The 22,330-nt window shown below is 45.2% G+C and overlaps 1 protein-coding gene across 1 annotated transcript in view; it reads left to right on the top strand.

Annotated features, from left to right (window-relative positions):
* The first annotated feature begins 770 nt into the window (after positions 1 to 770).
* ABHD17C (abhydrolase domain containing 17C, depalmitoylase) overlaps positions 771 to 22,330 on the top strand; it is a 60,847-nt gene continuing 39,287 nt past the window's right edge. The window contains exon 1 of the mRNA XM_017886866.1: positions 771 to 1,485. Coding sequence (XP_017742355.1) covers positions 908 to 1,485 — 578 coding nt within the window. The 5' untranslated portion in view covers positions 771 to 907. The remainder of the gene's footprint in view (positions 1,486 to 22,330) is intronic.

The raw sequence follows: 22,330 nt of genomic DNA, 5'->3' as shown, positions 1-22,330 counted from the left end.
GGAAACACACTGATGACCGCCCTATCCCACAACCCCGGTACCCCTTACGGTGCCAAGAACTTTTGGTACTGAGCCGTTCAGAAAGCAGCACACATGAGAAAGCCAAATATTTCGGGTACATTCCAACTCTTGTCCATCCCTTAGTTTCGTTTTCAGTAGATTCCCAAGAACCTTCATCCACGGGAGAAACCTGGATTTGGGGGAGGGAATCCCAGGGGAGGGGAGGGGAGCGGTCCACCCCGGGACACATGCACCCCTCCAGGGTCCCCTCTGCGGATCCGCCCAGCTGTCCGGGGGCAGAGTCCCCAGCCCCGGCGCCCAGCTCCTCCGGGCCCCGGAGCCTCCTAGAAGCCCCCGTCGGCCGCAGGTCGAGAACATGCTTCTCAGGCCGGGGAAGGTGCCCGCGCCCTTGCCCGCGGAGCCCCGCCCCGATGCCCGGCCCTGCGCCGTGTCCCGGCGGGGGCGCCGCCGCGCGGTAACAATGGCGGCGGCGGCGCGGCGTGCGGAGCGGAGCTGGAAAGGGAAGCGGGGGACCGGCGCGCACTAGCGGCAGGCCAGCCGCAAGAGAGAGACAGAGAACATATGTGTGCCGCGCGCGGGCCCAGGCCGCCCGCGCCTCGCCTGGGCCTCCGGGCCCGCGCTGACCGCCCTATAAAGACACGAGCGCCGCGCCCGCCGGGCCGGCCCGCCCCAAAAATAAAATATATATAAAAAACCAAAAAGCTGCCTTCCTTCGCCTCCCCTCCTCCTGCCGCCGGCGGGCGGGCTGCGCCCGCTCTCCGCGCTTAGCCCTGCCCGCTCAATATCAAGCCGCGGCGCCTGCCCTCCGTCCTCGACCCGGGCCAGACCAGCACGCGGGCCGGCGGCGGCACCAGGGGCGTCCCGACTCCCGAGCCAGGCCCCAGCGATGGAACGGCTTCTCGCTGGGCGGAGCTGTGCTCGGCCTCTTCTGCTGCCCTCCCTGCCACACCGCATCTGCCCGCCAAGCTGCCAATACCTGCGCCCGAGCCCACCTACACTCAGTGCTGCGCCGGAGCAGCGCGGCCCCGGCGCGCCGCCCGGCCCAGGCCAGCTGCGAGCCGTCGCCGCTGCCGCTGCGGCCCAGCCGGCACCGCAGCAGCCCGAGGAGGGCGCGGGCGCGGGGCCCGGCGCGTGCAGCCTGCACCTCAGCGAGCGCGCCGACTGGCAGTACTCGCAGCGCGAGCTGGACGCAGTCGAGGTCTTCTTCTCGCGCACGGCCCGGGACAACCGGCTCGGCTGCATGTTCGTGCGCTGCGCGCCCTCCAGCCGCTACACGCTGCTCTTCTCGCACGGCAACGCCGTGGACCTGGGCCAGATGTGCAGTTTCTACATCGGCCTCGGCTCGCGCATCAACTGCAACATCTTCTCCTACGACTACTCGGGCTACGGCGTCAGCTCGGGCAAGCCCTCGGAGAAGAACCTCTATGCCGACATCGACGCCGCGTGGCAGGCGCTGCGCACCCGGTGAGTCCGCCGGGTTCTCCAGTCCTGGCTTCCAGCTCTGGGGAGGCGGGGTGGAGGTCTCTTGGGGTCCCTGGGGCGGCCTGCCGGGACAGGGGCCCCTCCTCCGGGACTGCGGGCCAGCAGAGAGCCCCCTGGCCGCCGTAAATTCGCTTTTCTTGTCTCTCCCTGGCCTGCTCCCACCTTTTCCAAAAGCCGCGCCAGCGTTCCGGTTCCTGGAGAGCTCGGACTCAGAGGATTTTTGCCGGCTTTGGCTCGCCTGTGTGCCGCCGGCCTACCGGCTGGGTCTTTTGTGGCTCCGGTCACCGCTAGTGGCAGCGTGTGGGTGCTTAAGTACCAGGCAGAAAAAAACAACTTGGTTTGTGTTTCGTTTGCACGAGCTGAAGTGACCTTGGGCAAGGCACATGGGTTTCTAGACCTCACTTTCCTTCCCTGTAAAGTCAGTGGGTGAGACAGGATGGCCTCTAAAAGACTTTCTGGTTGTAAAGTGCCGGCAGGACAATGTCTGGGCAGCCTTGGAGGCAGCTGGAGGGTCTGGTGGAGCGGGGAGTTTGCCTCCTGGTGGGGCAGAGTAGTGGCACTGTGGGGCAGGAAGTTAGCTGGTAGCTATGGGCCTGGCACCTTCCACACTGCCTCCATAACAGCCCAGGATAAGTTCGAATCTTACAGGGGCTGGGAAATCTCTGACCTTGAATTAGCATTCACAGAAGGACTGAAAAGTGTTTAGGGTGGGCCATCTGTGAGCCAGGCACAAACTGGGGGCATGGTTTAGGGGTTAGACCTGGTTGTTTTATAACAAGCAAACCAAAAACCTGACTTTTATTCAGAATTAGACAAAAGTCTGATACGTGGGCAGGTCAGGTTACCTGTTTGTGCTCCAGTTTGGGTATCTGTGACCTTTCCGACCTGCCTCATAGCAGTGATGGTGAAAATAGCCTGAGGCCATGTCTATGATGAGATTTGATTTCTTCAGATGAAAGAGTCCCCAGAAGAAGTACCCCAGGCATTATTGTCGCCATGGACCCTTATATAGTTTTTATCTAAAACCTGTTTGCTTGGCTTATGCACATCACCAACGTTAATGATCTTTTTTTTTCATTCGTACTCAAGCATATGTTCCTAAGTGACTCCTTGCCTGTCTGGGAAAATGGCTTGTCCAATAGGGAAGTACTTAGTATTTGCTGTATGTTGCATGTTTATGCCTTCCTGAAGTCCTGAAGGGGATGCCCTCATTGGGATTATAGCTTTTCGAAAGTGGCTTAGGTAGATGAGAATGTATCATGTGCAGATGCATTGGGTCAGACTCTGTAAGTAGTTAAAACCCACCTGTTCCAGTAAAGGGTTTCAAAAGTATGTGTCACACACAGTCGATAGCTTGCTAGAATTTGCTGTTGGCAAAGGTATTAAAAATAAGGTTGGCATTAGATCTTTAAAATTTGAAACATGAAAATGCTACCTTGAGTAGATTTTTAAAGAATTTCCATAGAACATTGCTCCTGTGTGTGCGTGTTTGCATTACAGTGAAAGCCTTTCACGCGACTGGCCCTTTGCCCCAAATATACAGGTGTGTCTGTGTTACAGCAGACGTGGAGCGTAGTTATTTCCTGGAGACTTTTTTTTTTTGGTCATATTTAATTGAATTAAGGGGCGTCGTTTTGAATAATGTTGAATTATCTGATGGTGTATCAGTTGAATTAAGGGGAATTGTTTTGGATAATTTTGAATTATCTGATGGTATGTCTAAAGATTGCCCATGATTTATTTAATGTTATACCACAACTCATATCTAAGTTAATTTATTCACCTGTAAAATAGGTTAGAATTTAAAGGCTGCATGCGAAGCTTAGAATTTGAAGGAACCTTACAAATCCTCATGTCTTGTGCTTTTCAAACTGTTTTGACTGTGACCTCACAGTAAAACACATTTTACATTTTCATCAAGCACACATACACGTCTGTATCTACATACCTGAAGCTAATGCTTCACAAAACAATGATTTTTCTATGGGCAACACATGTAGCAGAATATGTTATTTTATTTCACTGTATTTTTTTTTTTTTTTTTGAGACGGAATCTGGCTCAGTCGCCCAGGCAGGAGTGCAGTGACGCCATCTTGGCTCACTGCAAGCTCCGCCTCCCGAGTTCACGCCATTCTCCTGCCTCAACCTCCCGAGTAGCTGGAAATACAGGCGCCTGCCACGACGCCCGCCTAATTTTTTGTGTTTGTAGCAGAGGCAGAGTTTCACCGTGTTAGCCAGGATGGTCTCGATCTCCTGACTTCGTGATCCTCCTGCCTCAGCCTCCCAAAGTGCTGGGATTACAGGTGTGAGCCACCATGACCGGCCTATTTCACTTTTATAAAAAAAGAAAAAAGAATGGTGGTTGTGAATTGCTAAGTTTATTTCCCAACTCATGTATGGACACTGCTCATGTTCACCCAGCTCATCTGACAGGAGGATAGTCTAGCGGCAAATCAGCAGTAGGTCTCTTGACTGACTACCAGTTTAGTACTCTTGCCATGGCACCATTGCTATGGTTGTCATATTTATCAGATTCTTCAAGAGGTGCATTTGTGTGTCTTGGTTATTCTGCTGACTTAGGGGTTACCTAATTCTGAAGCCAGTCAGCCCCTCAACCACTTTCCTGTTGCTGTTCAGTATGATTCTTCTGCTCTAACTTGCCTGGAACATACCCTATTCTCTGTTCTTTTACAGCTTAATTCAGGTCAGTGCATGGCAGGAATGCCTTCCATCCCGTGTACCCATTCTTTTGTTACTGGGTGAGACTCTGTTTTCCACCGGCCATCCCCCATGTCTTCTTTGGGAATCTTTATCTTTCCTGTCCTCCTAGTTAACCATACTCCCCAGGACACTGATTGGACAACTTGCCTTGTTCTGAGTCATCTCCGTCTCTGTACTTAGATTATTCTGCCAGGAGGACTGTAAGGTGCAGTGCCTTGCAGGCCCCAAAGCCCCACACTCAGGACTTTGCTCCACTCTTCTGCTCACACCTAGCCTTTTGTATCTGCTCTTCTCCTGTGCTAGGAACAATGGATCCTGACTGGATCTTAATTGGATTAGGACACTCTTTGTGTTCCCTGTGCACCTGGTACTTGGCCCCTTTGCTTGAGTTATCACAGTGTTGCTATATCTGTTATTTAACTGTATCTCCACTAAATTGAAAGATCTCTGAGGGCAGGGACACTATGTCTTCTCTATTCCTGACAGTTGGCACAGTGTCTTAAAATAATAGGCACTCATTGGTATTTGTTGAGTGAATTGCACATAGTGGGTGCCCCATAAATAAGTGGGGTAAATTTAATTTTTCCTAATTTGGACTCTTACAGGTACTTGGATCTTATTTTATCTTCAGGGTTTAATATCCACAGGTACAACATAGACAAAAAAAGGGCCAGATGTATTGGCTTGAGGCCTGATCCCCTTTGTATTCATTGTATTGGTGTTCTTGTGACACTGAAAGGTCTGTATTGAAGAGAAAAACAATACTAACCTATCCTTTGTATGTCTCTACATCTTTTATCTCACTACCTATCTGTGCCAGCTCCTATGCATGCTAGAGTGAGCTGTCCAGCCCTCGAAACAGATGTAAATACTACCAGTATGCAGACCCCTTATGCTTGGATAAAGACAGTGAATCCCCTCAGATGATGAGTATTAAGATGGGCATGTAATCCAGAGTAAGGGTTTCAGGAGGAAGTAGATTTGGTAAGAAAGGTGGTTGTTGCCATTTGGCCAATAGATGATTATTTTAAACATTTGAAAAGTTACTGAAGAGAGTGTAGCGGAGAGGCAGGGTTTGAAGGAGCCAGGAAGAGTGGCATGAACAATGAGGAGAGCTCATTGAGCATGATGGAGAGCCCCAAGATCAAGACTTGTTTTATGTTTGCATTACTGGTAAGTAGTATAAGTATGTTGTGAATACAAGCAATTGAGGGAATGAATTGAAATTACTTAGACATATCTGTGGAAAGGACACTGAAAATCAGGGTCACCTTATTGGAGCATATTGTCACTTGAGTTGGGGAAGTGAAGTGATTAATCTGTGCAGGAAAGGCTGCCTGTTGGTTAAGGTGGGAGTAGGCAGATTCAGCCTCCTCAACACACATCTTTCCAGGGGATTCTCTTAGGGCTGAGCAGTTTTAGACTGTGTGTGCACAAGTGGCAGCATGACTCAAGAGACAGTGAATCAGACTGATTTGAAACTATAAACCCAAACAAGCAAATAGCCCAAAGAATGAGGTGTAAAGGAGGCAGAGTATTTTAGCTGCAATATTTTAATGGAGAAACAGGAGAGTGAGACCTTTGTAACTCAGTTTGTTATCGGTGTTTGCTGATACCATCCACAGAAGTCGTCTTTGATCCTTCTTTTTGATGCTGGTGACAAAAGCTGTGGAGGAGAGAGGCATTTGGTAATGTAGGCAGAGAAACGATACAGTCAGAGAAAGCAGATGCAGAGAGAAGAAAATAAATAAGACTTTTCAGTGCCTTTAGTACAAAAGGCAAATTACAAGAGACTTAATATTTCATTTATTCCTTCATTTGACCAGTAAACCATTAAACATAGGCTGGGTGTGGTGGCTTATGCCTGAAAACCCAGCAGTTTGGGAGGCCCAGGCAGGAGGATCACTTGAGCCCAGGAGTTCAAGACCAGCCTGGGCAACATAGTTAGGACCCCCATCTCTACAAAAAATTTGTAAAAGTAGCCAGGTATGGTGGTGTGTGCCTGTAGTTCCAGCTACTCAGGAGGCTAAGGTGGGAGGGTTGTCTGAGCCCCAGAGTTTGAGGCTGCAGTGAGCCGTGATTGCGCCACTGCTCTCTAGCCTGGACAACAGAGCGAGACCCGGTCTCAAAAAACAAAACAAACAAAAAACCCCAAACTGTTAAACACACATTTATTTATGCTCTGCTTGTGCCAGACCCTGTACTACATATTCTTGAAGTATCGTTAATCGCAAGCTGTTTCTTTTTGTTGTAAAAGGATGGAATAGATTTCAGAGGCATTTTGAATACGTAACTATGATTTGCTGTTTTATAACTTTTGTGTCGGTGATTCACAGGATCCATAATTGGAAAATCCATGTCACAGCAAAACTGTAGTGGCATCCTCTGAGGTCATGGAACCCTTGAAAAACACCTTCTGTTCGTTGTGAATGGTGTTCATGGCCAGCAGTCCCAGGGTGGAATTCTCCTTGAGTAGCATGTTACTTTCCTGGGCATGTTGAAGTTAATAACCTAACTTCTTTGTTCTCAGCGTTTTCAGAGGGAATACTACGATGCCATTAAGGGAAGAAAGCTTAGAATTTCTGCTTGAGTTTGACTGATTAGGGAACAGGAAAACAGAAATGTGTCAGGCGTGGTGGCTCACACCTGTAATACCAGCACTTTGGGAGGCTGAGGCGGGCGGATCACTTGAGGTCAGGAGTTTGAGACCAGCCTGGCCAACATGGTGAAACCCCATCTCTACTAAAAATACAAAAATTAGCTGGGTGTGGTGGCAGGCGTCTATAATCCCAGCTACTCAAGAGACTGAGGCATGAGAATGGCTTGAACCCGGGAGGCAGAGGTTGCAGTGAGCCGAGATTATGCCACTGCACTCCAGCCTGGGCGACAGAGCAAGACTCCATCTCAAAAAAATAAAAGAGAAAAAAGAAAAACAGAAATGTTATGAATACTGTTTGACCTAAGCGGAAAGCACAGTGATCTTTCTAGAAAGGAAATAGAATGTTGGCTTGCAATTCAAGGCAGCCAGTATGTGAACAGGAAGAATGTAACTCTTAAGAACAGACCTGTTGAAATTGAAGTAGGCACAGTCCATTTTGGGAATCCACTCAGAGCCCTTCTCTTTGGTCCACCTTCAGCCTGTTTCCAAGTGCTCTTTTGCCATACCTGGCTCTTCCGGCTTGCTTCGCTGTGTGGTTCTGCAGGTTTTCTCTCTTTATCAGTACCAGAATCTGAGCTCTCACTCTCCTCTCACCACAATTTTCTTACCCATGGTTCTGTTTTGAGGGGCCTTGCTTTTCCCCGGTAATCCACTTGCAAAAGATGTGGCAGATGACTTCATTTTCTGTGTTAATGGGCAATAACTCCTTAATGTGTTCTTTTCTGAGCACAGTTGTTTTCATTTAGGGCACTCTTAGAGGCTCAGTCTTCTCTAAAATTCAGTCTTAGGTCAGGCACGGTGACACAGCCTCACTGAGACCTCCCTGTAGTCTCAGCTACTGGGAGGCTGAGGTGGAAGGATTGCTTGAGCCCAGGAGTCTCAGACCAGCCTGGGCAACATAGTGAGACCTTGTCTCTACAAAAAATAAATTAGCTGGGCATGGTGGCTCATGCCTGTAATCTCTGACCCTAGGAGTTTGAGACCAGCCTGGGCAACATAGCAAGAACCTGTCTCCAAAAACCAAAATCAAGTCTTAAAACTCTAATGATGCTGTGGCATATTGGTGTAAAAAGCATTTTTTCCCCTGCGAAAGTCACTTAAATCATATGGTCCTGAGATTACTTAGAGCTTCCCTTTAAGGTCATTCCCTACCTTATATTACTGCTTCTATTCCTCATTCTGTCTCCAAATTTAGTAACAATTCTCTTCAGTGTTGATAATCCCACATAAGACTCCAAAATCTGGCTTTAGGAATTGCACTGTTCATTTTGATAGCAGCTTTACCCTCTGTACTGGATTTTGCTTAGGCTTGTGTTGAAACTATAAATCTGCTCTACTTTAAGAAGCCTATGTACAGGAATCCAGAGTCTCAACACATACAGTTAGGAGATTATTATTTGGATAACAGAGTGATTTTTTTGTTAGGGCTGCTTTAAATAATAGGCTTTCTAATTTTATCTAAAAGATGTGATTCAAAAAAGACAAACAAAACCTTTTGGACTAGGAAAATTAGTTCTGACTCTAGCACTCCCACTAATTCACTATGTCAGTTCTGCGCAGCTGTAACAGAAGACCTGCGAGTGGGTAGTTTATAAAGAAAGAGGTTTCTTTCCCAATTTCTGGAGGCTGGGAAATGCAAGATCCAGGCACTTGCATGTTTGGTGTCTGATGATGACTACTCTGCTTCCTGGCTGGCTTCTTGAACCAAAGGCGGGAGGAAGGCTCTTGCTCAAAGCCTTCCTCCAAAAAAGCCAAAGGACAAGCAAGGGAGGGGAGAGAGGCGCAGACTCCCTCTTTGATAAAGAAGCTTCTCTGAGATAAGGCATTATCTGTTCATAAGAGTGGAGTCCACATGGCCTGATCACCCATTAAGGGTCCCACCTCTTAATCCAGTTACCATGGCAATTAAATTTCAACATCAGTTTGGGAGGGCACAAGCATTCAAACCATAGCAGCCCTCTTAAACAAGACACTTCACACTTTTGGGCTTCACATTCCACTGTTTCAAACCTGGAACAATAAAATGTCATCTAGCTGCATGACTTCTGAGGTGTCTTCTGGTAAGTCTATGTTTTGTGACTTTTAGGGAAAGCACCTAATGTTTTTGAATTTGCTTTTTCTTGACTACATTGGGAAATACGGTGGATTCACTCTGGTGCAGTGGATCTCTACATTAGCTGTACTTTAGAATCTCCTAGGTAGATTTTTTTTTAAGTGTGCAGTCTATGTATATGAGTGTGTGTGTGTACACACACAGCCAGAGTTGAGACACACTAGCCTAGAAATGTCCAAGAGCCAGCGAGTATATTAAGATCAGCCCCGATTATAATTTGTTAAGGGTTGAAAAAATGGAATGTTAGAAAAGATTTTTTACACATTTATATACAACTATCCTCCCTTACCTGTGGGGGATACATTCCAAGACCCCCAGTGGATGCCTGAGCCTTGGAGAGTACCAAATCTGGTATACATTATGTTTTTTCCTATACATACATATCTACAATAAAGTTTAATTTACAAAGTAGGCACAGTAAGAGATTATCAGTAATAGGTAATAATAAAATAGAACAATTATACCAATACACTATAATTAAAGTTAAGTGAATGTGATCTCTGTCTCACAGGATATCTTGTTCTGTACCGTGGATAGCTGAAACTGTGGAAAGCAAAGCAGTGGATGAGGGGAGAGTGCTGTAGATGGTTTCAGATACAGATCTTTGGTAGCCAGGAACCCACTAGAGTAAACCATATGAAGGGGCAGTCGTTGAAAAGAAATCATCACATTCATATTTACAAGATTTCAGGGAGCCTGAAGCTCCTGCCCCGTTCCTCTCTCTCTCTCCAGCTGCCTCTCTCTGGGGTTGGCTCCTCTCACCTCCTGTCCACGTGCCTGTCCCATTGCTCTTTCTACACTCAAGCCTTTTCCCTCATTCACACTCGCTGCACATCACTGAGGCCCACCCCACCTAGCTTTGCTCTGACCTGGCTGCCTGCAGCTGGTCTCCTTCATGCGCTCAGTTCCCATCCTTGCTTTATCTGGTTGTACCCCCAGGTTAGTGAGGACTGGTGCTAAATCATTGTAAGAAATGCAGCCACCTCCTTGGAGCCTGCAGGAGGGTGCAGTCCTGAGAGATGGGGGCTGTGGCTGGGTAAGCATGTGGACACCCCAGGATGCTGTCACTTCTGTGCCTCCTGAGTCAGGCTCCTGCCCCTCCTCTAGTTGTGGATGGAGGGTTGCATGGAATTGTCACTGCTCTCCACTGAGCTCCCTGTGTGACACAGAGCTCAGTCTGACAAGAGATCATCGACCTTGAAGAATAGACTACAATTAATTCCTTAAACCAGGTCAGTAGAGTGGTGACGTCATTGCCTTTTTGAGACCACTTGTGTGTGGATGCCCATTGCAAGCCTGGAAGTGAAAGGCTATGGAAAAATAGGTCTGTTCCCTTTTGTTGCCTCTGCTGTCTCCTGTCCTGCAGCTGACACACCATCCACCATGGGGCTCTGGGACTGCTGATGAGAAGTGATCTGTGGTGCAGACATAATTCTGAACAGCCTGTGGGGCAGCAGAGGTCAGGCCAGGCATCAGGTGAAGAAGGCAGGAGAAAAGAGGCAAGAGAGGGAAGATGGCCAAAACTTGATGGTGCCAGCGGACTTCTATGTGTCTTGGGTTGGAGGTTCCTGGCGTGAAATGGTTTAATGATTTAATTCTTCATTTAGAGGGTTTACAACTGGAACTGATTCTGGGTCTTATGTCAGAGTCACATGGGCAAGGTTGTCTCAAGGGTAACCTGGGGAGAAATGTTCCCTGCAGTTCTGAGCTCCTTATGATTTGTGTGTGTGTGTGTGTGGTTATGAGCATAGATTTTAGAGTTCAACAGACCTGATTTTAGGTCCTGCCTGTGATTAGCGGCTTGACCTCAGGCAAGTTTTCTGCCATTTGGAGCCTCAGTTAAAATGATGATGATGGTTACAATAGCTGCAACCACCTTGTCAGGTGCTTAACACAGTGCTTTCCACATAGTAAGAGGATGGTGTCGTTTAGGATTATTGATAAAATTGTTAGAGCTATAATAACCAAATGTCCAGATCATGCTGAAAACTAGGTGCTTAGATCAGAAGGAGTGTTAAAGAAATTGCTTCTTGTCCCACTTTGTGTAGATACAAATACCCAGGTCAAGCCTAGCTTGGTGGGTGTGGAAGTGGAGGAACAGTAAAGGTGTTTTAGTTTTATTTGTAGCTAAGGGGAAAGTCTCTTTGGAATTGTGGCCTCAAGAACTTTGGAGAGTAGTATGCATTAGTATTTTAAATCTGATAGCATTTCAATCTACCTAGGTGTTTATATCCCCTAGGGAGATCTTTAAAGGCAAGGAAACCCTACCTGTAATCCAACACCTACAGTTACTTTGCAAACCATTTCTGGTTTGCTCCCTCCACTTTGCAGTTCCGGGGCTTAGCTTTATGGAGCTGGGCAGGAATCAGAGACTTCTCTAAGCAGAGTTAGGGATGGCAAAGACCAGAAGGCAAAAGCTTGTATTGTGTGTACCATTCAAGATGTTCTGGTTGCTCTTTACTTACAGGATGATCCTCAATAGATAGAGTTAACCTTCCCTTTTCCTAGTTGGCCAGGGGACCTGAACAGCAAGCTTCCTTTTAAAATATGAATGCTCCCATAATGCCTTGCGCCTCAGATTCATGTGGCGTTTTCATAGCTCTGTGTAATGGAGCTCATTGATAACTCCCACATTATTGATTCACTTAAGAGTGTTAAAGGACCATGGCTCCATGGTGAAATTGGAAACCTCTGTTTTCCAGGAAGTCTAGGTCATTCAGATTCAGTGCTCAGACAAATAGTTAACCATTGTACGTCAATTACTTGCCGAATGGCGGAGAGGAGCCTAACCTCAAGCTTACTTGTTAACAGAGCACTGTTTAAATTTCCAAAGGAAAAATGAGCAAAGAGAACCACCAGTACTGATGATTAGTTTGCTCCTTCACTTTACATTTTTTAATGGTTACAGTGAAATCTGGGCAGTTACTTTGGGGGAAAAATGTAAAGGAGCCTGTGTTCAGAATATATCCACAAAAAGTGAGTTTCCAGATGTTAAATATAAATCTACTAGCTGAAATCTCCTTGATTATGATTGATAATCAGATGAGAATTCTTACCCAATCTCAGACTGTTTTTAGAGATTGTCATGGACATAACTAAACCCTGTGCAGGGATGATTATATGGCCTGCAAAGGTCTATGATACCAGAACATGATTTTTGTGGGCTGATCTCACTTAAATAATTTGATTTATCCATATTGTCAGAAATAACTCAAGGGTATTTCAGTTTCTCTAGTTTTTATTGTTGTCGTGACGTTTAACTATCACCGTTGTCCTTATAATGTGTAAACTTTATACTATTTTAATTTTAATATAACTATTAGGAAAGGATGATTTGCATGCTAATCACTTTGAAGCTTGTTTTGTAGTGTACAACTAGACTGGATAAAATAAGTACGTTAAAAAATGAAAATGCCATTGTAGAGGCCAAGGGAAAACTTCTTTGTGTGCTGAAGGTTTGCTGAAAACCACTTGATAAAAAGCAGATTAATTGGAGAAATGGCATATAAATCTGTGTGCACAGGGGAAAAAATACAGAATGCCCAATATCCTGAGGGGGTGCATATTCTTATATGCCCTACTTCTTAGGGGAAAGGGAAGTGGGAAAGTGTGGATGATTTTGAGGGATGGTAAATGATTTTTAGGGGAATTTAATGGACTTGAAGAACATACAGTGGCCTGAGATAAAGTCTGTTGGATCCGCAGGGCAGACAGCGGTTTGTGACAAAAGTCTGTCTAGGTGTGTTGACAGACTGCAGTCTTTCTTCCTGCAGTAGTGCGGTAGGAGTTCAGTTAATAAAAACTTACAGAAGGCACCAGAAGTCATTGTTTTCTTCTTTGGTGGATCTAGATCAGGGGTGGCCAATCTTTTGGCTTCCCTGGGCCACACTGGAAGAAGAATTGTCTTGGGCCACACATGAAATATACTAATACTCGCGATAGCTGATGAGCCCCCCCACAAAAAAGCGCAAAAAATCTCACAATGTTTTAAGAAAGTTTACGAATTTATGTTGGGCCACATCATCCAGAGCCATCCTGGGCCGAGGGTTGGACAAGCGTAATCTAGACTTATGGCTGATAAGGGAACTTTAGAGAACAACTTCATGCTGTGGTTTGGGAGGGTCAGAGTTTTGGTGGGGAGGGGCAGAGAGGTTTCCTGAGGCTTCTGCAGCTCAGCCTGTCAAAGTACTGTATTTGGGGATATCCATTTTTGAGCCCCAACATCATCATATATTTAATTGGAGTAAATTAGTTTTGTCTACTAAAATTCCAAGAAAACCGTAAAAGCCTAAGAAGGTATTAAACTAAAAATATACATGGTTTCCAATTCCTGTTTCCATCCCTGAAGCTCAGTGGGAGCTTGCAGTGCAAGGGTTCCAGCTGCCTCTGGCTGCGCCCACGGGACAGTCCTTCCACGCCTGGGCCCCGGGCACTGTCAGCACAGCTCTTCATGCTTCTCACACTCTCTTCCTTTTATCCAGGCTCCAAGTCACAGAGTCCTCTGTGGTCCCTTTTTCTCTTCTTCATCTGAATATCTGGTCAGCCACACGTTTCTGTTATTATTTCCTCTGTTTTCCTTATCCTCCTTTTTTTATTCTAGGCTCTTGATAGCTTGTCCTGGAATTACTATACTAGCCCATTCTCCCCACCTCACATTCTTCTCTATTTTTTGTTTTGTTTTGTTGTTTTTTTCAGCAGAGTCTTGCTCTGTCGCCCAGGCTGGAGAGCAATGGCGTGATCTCAGTTCACTGCAGCCTCTGCCTCCTGGGTTCTAGTGATTCTCATGCCTCAGCCTCCTGAGTAGCTGGGATCACAGGCATGTGCCACCACGCCCAGCTAATTTTTGTATTTTTAGTAGAGACAGCATTTCGCCATGTTGACCAGACTGGTCTTGAAATCCTAAGCTCAAGCAATCATCTCGCCTCAACCTCCCAAAGTGCTGGGATTACAGGTGTGAATTGTCCATATGTTTTGTGAGTTAAGCCTGAATTCTCCAGTATGGGGGCAGGCTTAACTCTGCATGGTCAGCTTCACTCACTCCTTCCTCTCAGGCACCCGGACCAGTGCAGCCTGGTGGGTAATGGGTGCTCATTGGATATTTGTTGAGTAAATAAATAAGTAAGTTGGTAATAACAGAGTTCACAAACTTTAGTGTACGAATTACTGGGAGGCCTTGTTAAAATAGATGCCAGACCCCATCCTCAAAGACTCTGAGGGAACAGTTGTGGAGCAGGCCCAGATACAATCATTTTTAAACTGCAGGCCTGCTAGGGAGGGTGGGTTGTCTGTATTTTAGGAACCTGGGGACATGAAGTTCCTGAGGGAGGCACTTGGAGACCCCACATAGTGACCATGCTTGTAAAATACTACCTGCTCCTTGGAAGTTTCTGCGAATCTCCTTTGCCGGAGCAGGAATAGTCATTGGGCAACTTGCAGTTTGTATTATACCAGGGGTTTCGAAAATTTTTTAGCAGTAAATGTATACTTTTATAAATATATGTATATATTATAAATATAAATATATAGATTTTTAAAAAACGCTATTGGAGCCCAGTGTGGTAGCTCATGCCTGTAATCCCAGCACTTTGGGAGGCTGAGGCAGAGAGACCACTTGAGGTCAGGAGTTTGAGACCAGCCTGGCCAACATGGTGAAACCCCATCTCTACCCAAAATACGAAGATTAGCCAGGTGTGGTAGCACACGCCTGGGTAGCACACGCCTGTAGTCCCAGCTACTTGGGAGGCTGAGGCACGAAAATCGCTTGAACCCAGGAGGCGGATGTTGCAGTGAGCTGGGATTACGCCACTGCACTTCAGCCTGGGCGACAAAGCGAGACTCTGTCTCAAAAAAAAAAAAAGATAAAATAAAAAAGCTACTGGTAGCTGTTGGCCTCCAGGATATAGTTGCATACTCCTCGGAGACTCGCACATCTAGATCACCATTTTCTTTACCCCTGGATCTCCTGCTTTCATCCCGTGTAGTGTGGATATCCTGGGCTGTTGAGAGCCTGTTGAGCAGCCCTACCTCACAGTTCCCGGCCTCTCTCTCATTGTTCTCCTCCTCCACCCTGCACAACTCTGCAGCAACCCACACCTGTGGCCACATCTTGTACCTTGTGATCACCTGGAATGCTCTGCTTCCAAGATTTTGAATTCTGAAATACTCCTTTCTGACGTACCTCATATCCTGTTGGATTTGCGTGTTTAACAAATGTATTCAGTGTCCACTGTGGGCCAGGCTTTCTTCCAGAACAAAACAAACAAAACCCCTGCTCTTGTGAAGCTTTGTTTCACAAGTGCCCATGAAAAACAGTAATCATAATGATTATGTGAATGATGGTTTATTATTCAAATCTGATAAGTGCTAGAGGAAAACACAGAACAGGGCAAGGGGATTGGATTGGGGCAAGAGACTGGATGGGTTGGTTGCAACTTTTAAAGGGTGATTAGGATATGCTTCATTCAGAAAATGACACGTAGCCCAAAGCAATGAGGGATTAGCTATGTGCAGAAATGGGCTGAGGGACCAGGGTCCTAAGATGGGACATGGTTGGCAGATGTAGAGATCATCGAGGAAGCCAGGGGGGGCTACAGCAGGGCAAGTAAGGGGTGCAGGACTAAGAGGAGTAGTAGGAGATGAGGGCTGAGAGTAATTGGGGAGGGGCGAGGGAATTGGTCAAATAGGGCCTTGCAGACCATTGCAGGGACTTTGGCTTTGACAGCAGGAAATGGGAGCCATTGGAGGGTTTTGGGTGGAGATGCGACATGATTTGACTTAGGTTTCAGAAGGATCATTCTGTGTTAATGACAAATTGGAGGAGCTGATATGTCAAGGGAGGAAGGCAAGAGACCAATTAGGATTCAAATGCAGTAGTTTAGATGAGAGATGCTGGTGGCTTGGACCAGAGTGTTAGCAACAGTGGTGGTGAGATTTTGGATGTATTTTAAAGGCAGAACCAACAACAGTATTTGCTGATGCAGAGTGGGGAAGGGGAGTGTCAAGGATAACGCCAAGGATTTTGGCTTGAGAAACAGGAAAACTAGAAACTGAGACTGATTTTTTTTTTTTCTTTCAGTTTTATTAACTTTTTTCTTTTTGTGGAGATGGAGTCTCACTGTGTTGTCAAGGCTGGAACTCCTGGACTCAAGCAATCTTCCTGCCTCTGCCTCTGCCTCCCTAAGTGCTGGGATTACAGGCATGAGCCACCGCGCCTGGCAGAATTGCTGTTGATTGAGATGGGGAGGGCTGTGAGTGGCTCAGAATTGTGGTGCAGGGCATAGATCAGGAGTATTGTTGAGCTGGAGGTGCTCATCAGACCTTTAAATGGAGATGTAGAGTAAGCAATAGAATATAAGTCTGGAGTTCAGGAGTGAGGTCTGGGCTAGAAATAAATTTGGGAATTCTCCCTTCAGAGAAGGAAAGGCAGTTAAGCCAAAAACAAACCTGAAAGAATTGGCAGTTTTTCCTGGGGTAGACCTACCTCTGCTTCTGTGCCAAAATCACCCTGTAGGCGCTCTGCTCATCTGGCTTCTTAGCATCTTTGATCAGTGGTGGCCTTTAAAAGAACCCAGTGTTGAGGATCAGATGCTTGCATGAATCACTGAATGACAGGTGTCTCTCTGTAGGAGAGAGCATCCTGATATCAGATTGTGACATCAGGTTGTGGGTTGTGGCTCTTTGGTCACTATCTGTGGCTGGAGGGTGATTGCTGATTTCCTCTGAGATTTCTTTCCAGCACCCAGAAGAGCAGCAGGACAGCTCCATGCTTTCTGTAGCAACCCCAGGCAGCCGGCGGGTGATTTCCCATAGGAGGTTCTATGCACTGCAGTTTTGCCAGAGGTCTTGTCATTACTGCATGCTTCCTGGCTTCCACTAGATTATTTCCCAAAAAAAAAAAAAAAAAAAAACCCTTCCTGCTGACTCCGTGTGGACTAGTGTTTCTTGATTTGTAAAATGTGAGAGAACCATAATTACTTTGGCAGGATTAAGTGTGGTGAAGATTACAGTTTTAATTTGCATAATGCCTGCTGCCTGTCTGTTTCCCTGTATTTCCTCTCTGAACTGAAAATGGGACCAGTTTCTTGGGGACTTTTACAGGCATTGGATCTCCTGAAACCTGTTCTTGTATTATTTCTGAGTTATCTTCTTATTTACATTTGCTAAAGAACTGCAAAGCTAACTAACACACCAAACAATTGGAGTCTGTATTTCTCAGGACTTGTCCCTTCATTTGCAACTCTTTTCTGAAAAGTTCTAGGTAGAATGAAAGACTGTTGCCTGTATATTTATGAAGGAAGAAAAATGCCATAGCCTTTCTTTGCTCTTTACCTGCTTTTCTGCAGTCATCAGATGCTGGTATCCATTAGCCCTCCTGCACCATTCATCTCTCTCCCTTGCCAGCAAGACAGACTTCCCATTCTCTGCCCCCATAGTTCTAAGATTATGCCTTTGTTCTAGCCCTTATCCCCTGGTCCTTTGGTTACTGATGACTGTACCTGACTCCTCTGTTGGAATGTGATCTCCTTGAGGACAGAGGTAGTGTCTAACTCTTCAGACAGCCCAGTACAATAGTTCTTCCGTCGAAGGACTGGGTAGAATCACTGTAAGACGTAGGATTTGTATTGAGAGCTCTTTCTTTTCAGGTTCAGGATGTGGGGCCTTCATCTTGGAATGGAGGCATCAGTCAGGTGGCTGGTGCAGCCCCAGCTTCCTGCTGAGGTTCCTCTCTAGGCATGGGTGTGAATGTGTAGCCCAGCCAAGGAGGGGTAGAAGGAGCCATCTGGGCCCAGGAAATAGCCTGCCATCGATCCTTCAATTGCCTGGACTTCTGTATAGAAGACAAAGCTTATTTTCATAAGAGCAGCCTCACCTGTCTGTGGGTGAGGTCCAGGAAGAGTAATAGACCTGAGTAATAGTGCTCAGAGGAGAAAGGGAATGTTTACTCTTCTTGTCGTGTGTTGGGGAGGAATGTGTCCATCTGTTAGTGTAGTACAGCCCTCCATATGTGGATTGACAGCTATCTCATTCTAATATGTTTTCATAATACTTGGGAAAAGTGACTGTGGTTGTTATGACTGAAGGATATGCCTATACTTGAAGTGTCACTTTTTAATGAAAATAATACAGAATTCAAACAATTTTTTTCTAAATCTATAGTTTTATTGACTGCTTATCTATCGGCTTCATCTCCTCGGATCCATGAGACCTGTGCATTTGCTGTCTTTTTGTTACTTTGCCATGTTGTTTATTGAAAACAAAACAAAACTTCATAATGGAAAACTCTCAAATCGTATACAATGTATGGAAAATATTAACATAAATTCCATGGCGGTCTCATCACCTGCAGCAACTATTAACCTTCCGCCATTCTTACAACATCTACAGTTCCACTCACCACCCGCAGTCTATTATTACTACTTTGTAAGTCTTTTTTTTTTTTTTTTTAAGGAAAAATGCGCATGCATTCAAATGCACAAATCATAGCTCTCTAACTTCCCAGCAGTGTCTTCTTGCCACCTACAGCAGCTCTCAGGCACAGTGATGAGCCAGCTGCAGAGCCAGGCTCTCCTTGGTGTGCCGTGGTAACAGTGTCCTGCCGTTTTTGGGATATGGATTGCACTATGAGAGTAGAGTTAAGGAAGGTTGTGGATAAATTTAATACTAAATAGTTACCAAAGTAAAGCCACTGAGGTCTTGGTCTTTTTTTTTTTTCCCCAAAATCAGTCTTAGAAAGGAAAATGGAAAGAAAGATAGGGAACTCCAGGAGTGTGTCCCATTTATCCAGAATTAGTGGTATGCTGTAAACAGAGCACTGGTCTGGAGCTGGGAGAACAATGGCTTTCATTAACATTGAGGTACAGGCTGGGTGCACTGGCTCATGCCTGTAATCCTAGCACTTTGGGAGGCCGAGGTGGGTGGATCATGAGGTCAGGAGTTTGAGACCAGCCTGGCCAACATAGTGAAACTCCGTCTCTGCTAAAAATACAAAAAATTAGCCGAGCGTGGTGGCAGGTGCCTGTAATCCCAGCTACTCAGGAGGCTGAGGCAGGAGACTGGCTTGAACCCGGGAGTGGAGGTTGCAGTGAGCAGAGATCGCGCCATTGTACTCCAGCCTGAGTGACAGAGCAAGACTCCCTCTCAAAAAAACAAAACAAAACAAAAAAACATTGAGGTACACAGCTGTGTGGCCTGGATAGTTTTATAGTATCTTGGGTCTCATTGTCTCCATACACACACACACATATATTTATTTATTTATTATTTTTCTTTTTTGAGACATGGTCTTGCTCTGTCACCCAGGCTGGAGTGCAGTGGCACAGTCATGGCTCATCACACCCGTGACCTCCTGGGCTCGGGTGATCCTCCCACCTCAGCCTCCTGAGTAGCTGGGACTACACGTGTGGGCACCACACCTGGCTAATTTTTGTATTTTTTGTAGAGAAGAGATTTTTGCCATTTTGTCCAGGCTGGTCTTTTAACTTCTGGGCTCAAGCAGTCTGCTTACCTCGGCCTCCCAAAGTGGTAGGATTACAGGCATGAGTTATCATGCCCAGCCTGTCTCCATTTATAAAGTAGGCAGTTTGCATTAGATTGTAGTTCTGGTGTAACCAGCACTCCTTGAACGTCTATTTTATGCTAAGCACATTTCACATATTACGTAATTTTAATCATCACCTATCTGTGAGGTACAAACTGTTGTCTCCATTTCACAGATGCAGAAACTTGGGACCTGGATAGATGATATGTGGCAGGTCATACCACGTTAAAAGGCGAGCCAGGATTTGAACCCAGGCAGCCTGACCCTGGAGCCCATGCTCTAAAATTAGAAAATATTCACTACATGCATAGTCTTCCAAGGTGGCAGGGGTGGACATCTAGAAAATGCTCAAGACCTACATTAGGGGTACAGAAAGACGACACCAGAACTTTTATTTTGTCTTAATATTTATTATTTTTCATTGTTTTTTATGTGTTTTCAATTTCCGTAGATTTTGTAGTGTTTTAAAACACACACATGCAGACACACACAAATCAGGAGGACATGCTCTGATTTTATGAAAAGGATGCATGACTAAAAGTTTAGACACCAGTGTTCTCAGTTCATAGTGTTAATATATTTTGGATTTCTTTTCTCAAAAATACAGTATCTGAGCATGACAATAAATTAAAATGCTTTGAAATTGCAGTCTTTCAACAAATCGAATGCTTGATACACGTCAGGTGTTGGGCTTAAGTGCTAGGTATAATATTCTGCCGTAAAAAAAAAAAAAAAAATACACAGTTTGCATTTTAAAAGATTACTTTATATACCCCTAGAGAGGTTTTCCCCTCATGGAATTCTATATTGTCTGTTTGCTGATGACATAAAATTTCTCCTGAGTCTTTGGAAATCAATTGAAAGGAAGGAAAGAATTGCAATGGCCATTCAGATTCCTCTCACCATTTGGATTGGGTGGTTCTGACTGCTTTACCATTTTTTATTGTTGATTCTGTTCAGAGGAAGATGGCTGAGGATTAGTAAACAGAAACCTGGATAACTGTAGGTGGGCCTGGGTTAAGAACAAGGACAGTAGAGCCAGACCACCTGGGTTTGAATCCTGCCTGCACTGTTTAATCTCTGTGCCTCAGTTTCCTCTTCTGTAAAGCGGGGAAATGATAATTGTGAATATAGTAGGATTGTTATTTATAGTAAATGAGTGAGTGTTTGCAAAGGGCTTACATGTAAGTTGGATAGAATACATTTTTAAAAAACTGAAAGGAATGGGGGAAAGATATAAATGAATTTATAGTAGTAGACAGCTTTCAAAGATTTGAAGAATAGCATCCCACCTATTTCTAAATGGGTTTGTGATCTTCAAAGCGCTTTCACATACACTCTCTTGGTTCCTAAGAACGGTTCTGTGCTGCCCACATGGCTGTTAACTAGTGAGTGCAAGGTTTCGATGTATTTCTTTTGACTTCTACATGTTTTCAGTGTGCAGTTGCCTGGATTAACTTGTTGCCATTAGTAGTCGTTTTTGTCATTTGCTTTGTAATGCTTATGTCAGTCTAAATAAAGCCATGTATCCAGTCTAGCAACAGTCTTTCCCTATTTGTCCTTAACAAAAATTTAGAGCAATTCAATTTTATTTCTTATAGTCTGCTTATGGACATTACTGTAATTGTTTCCTTGAGCCATGAAAAACTGTATTAAATTATCTGGAGCAACATTTTATTCCTGATTATTTAAACAAGGACCAGTTTTTCCTACTGACTTGCATCTTGTTAGACAGGGAGTCAGAATCTTTAAAAGTCAGTCTGATGTGTTTATGGAGTCTCTGCAACGTGCCTAACTCTAAGACCTAGAGAAGGGGGTTCTTATCTTCCAAGAGCTTGGCTTATCATTGCAGGTGGTTTCCTGGAGATGTGCATACTCCAGGGATAAAGGATGTTGATTATAACTAGCTGCTCAGGAGCCTGGTCCTTGGCAGTTCTCAGTAAAGGCTCTTTGACCTAATCCCAGACTAAGCTCCGACATGCTTCTGTCTCCAGACCACAGGGACGGCCACTGAAGACAAGCCCTGTCATCTTGTTGGAAACGTCTCTGCTTCATGTGTTCTTGGTAGTCTGTAGGTCCCCCACAATTTCTACAAAGTAAGAAGGTCCCTTTAACCCTAAAATGAGAGGGCCCTGGCAACAGAAGAACTACAGTTGTGTCCAGAGCCTCTGTAGGTTTCTTGGTAGATTGGATCTCTAGTGTAAGATGCCATTAATAAAGGAAATCATCTTAAATCCCTCCCCTCTCTTTTCACTCCATTGAAGTTTAGTCTTCTTGAATTATAGCCAGATAGATGAAGGGGCATGGTCTCTGCTTACTTATGTTGTGTCCTGTAAAAACCATTATATTTATGAGTGGATTATAAGGTTTTAGCCCCTCTATTGCTGGGGAAACCATTATAGTATACAGTCAGATGATCCTCGGAAGGGACAGTAGAGTTGAGGTAATCCAGTGGATCCCTCATGCCAGTGCATGGTGCAGGAAGACATTTTTACTTATCCACAGCAAAATAGGAAAAACGAAAACAGTGGTAGATCCTTGAAGCCAAATCTATTTAGCAGGTCCAGTATTGTGAAATTTTGCCTCTCCTGCTTTTGTTCTTCAAGTAGTCTTTAAAAGTATTTTATTTGGCAACCCAAATCATTTGTCTGTTTTTACTGGAGGGGGGACGAGAGGGGCAGTTTGCAAGTATATGAAATCTAGAAGTATAGGAGCTACTCATTTAGTCTAGCTCATACTTGATTCAAGACTTTTTAAGTTCTTTTTTAAAAAAATGCTAATGTCAAGTGCAAAATTT

This window comes from Rhinopithecus bieti, unplaced genomic scaffold (genome assembly GCF_001698545.2).
Source record: "Rhinopithecus bieti isolate Rb0 unplaced genomic scaffold, ASM169854v2 scaffold_15087, whole genome shotgun sequence".
NCBI classification, from domain to species: domain Eukaryota; kingdom Metazoa; phylum Chordata; class Mammalia; order Primates; family Cercopithecidae; genus Rhinopithecus; species Rhinopithecus bieti.
Note: the sequence above shows the minus strand (reverse complement) of the source record. Positions and strands in the feature narration are given on the sequence as shown.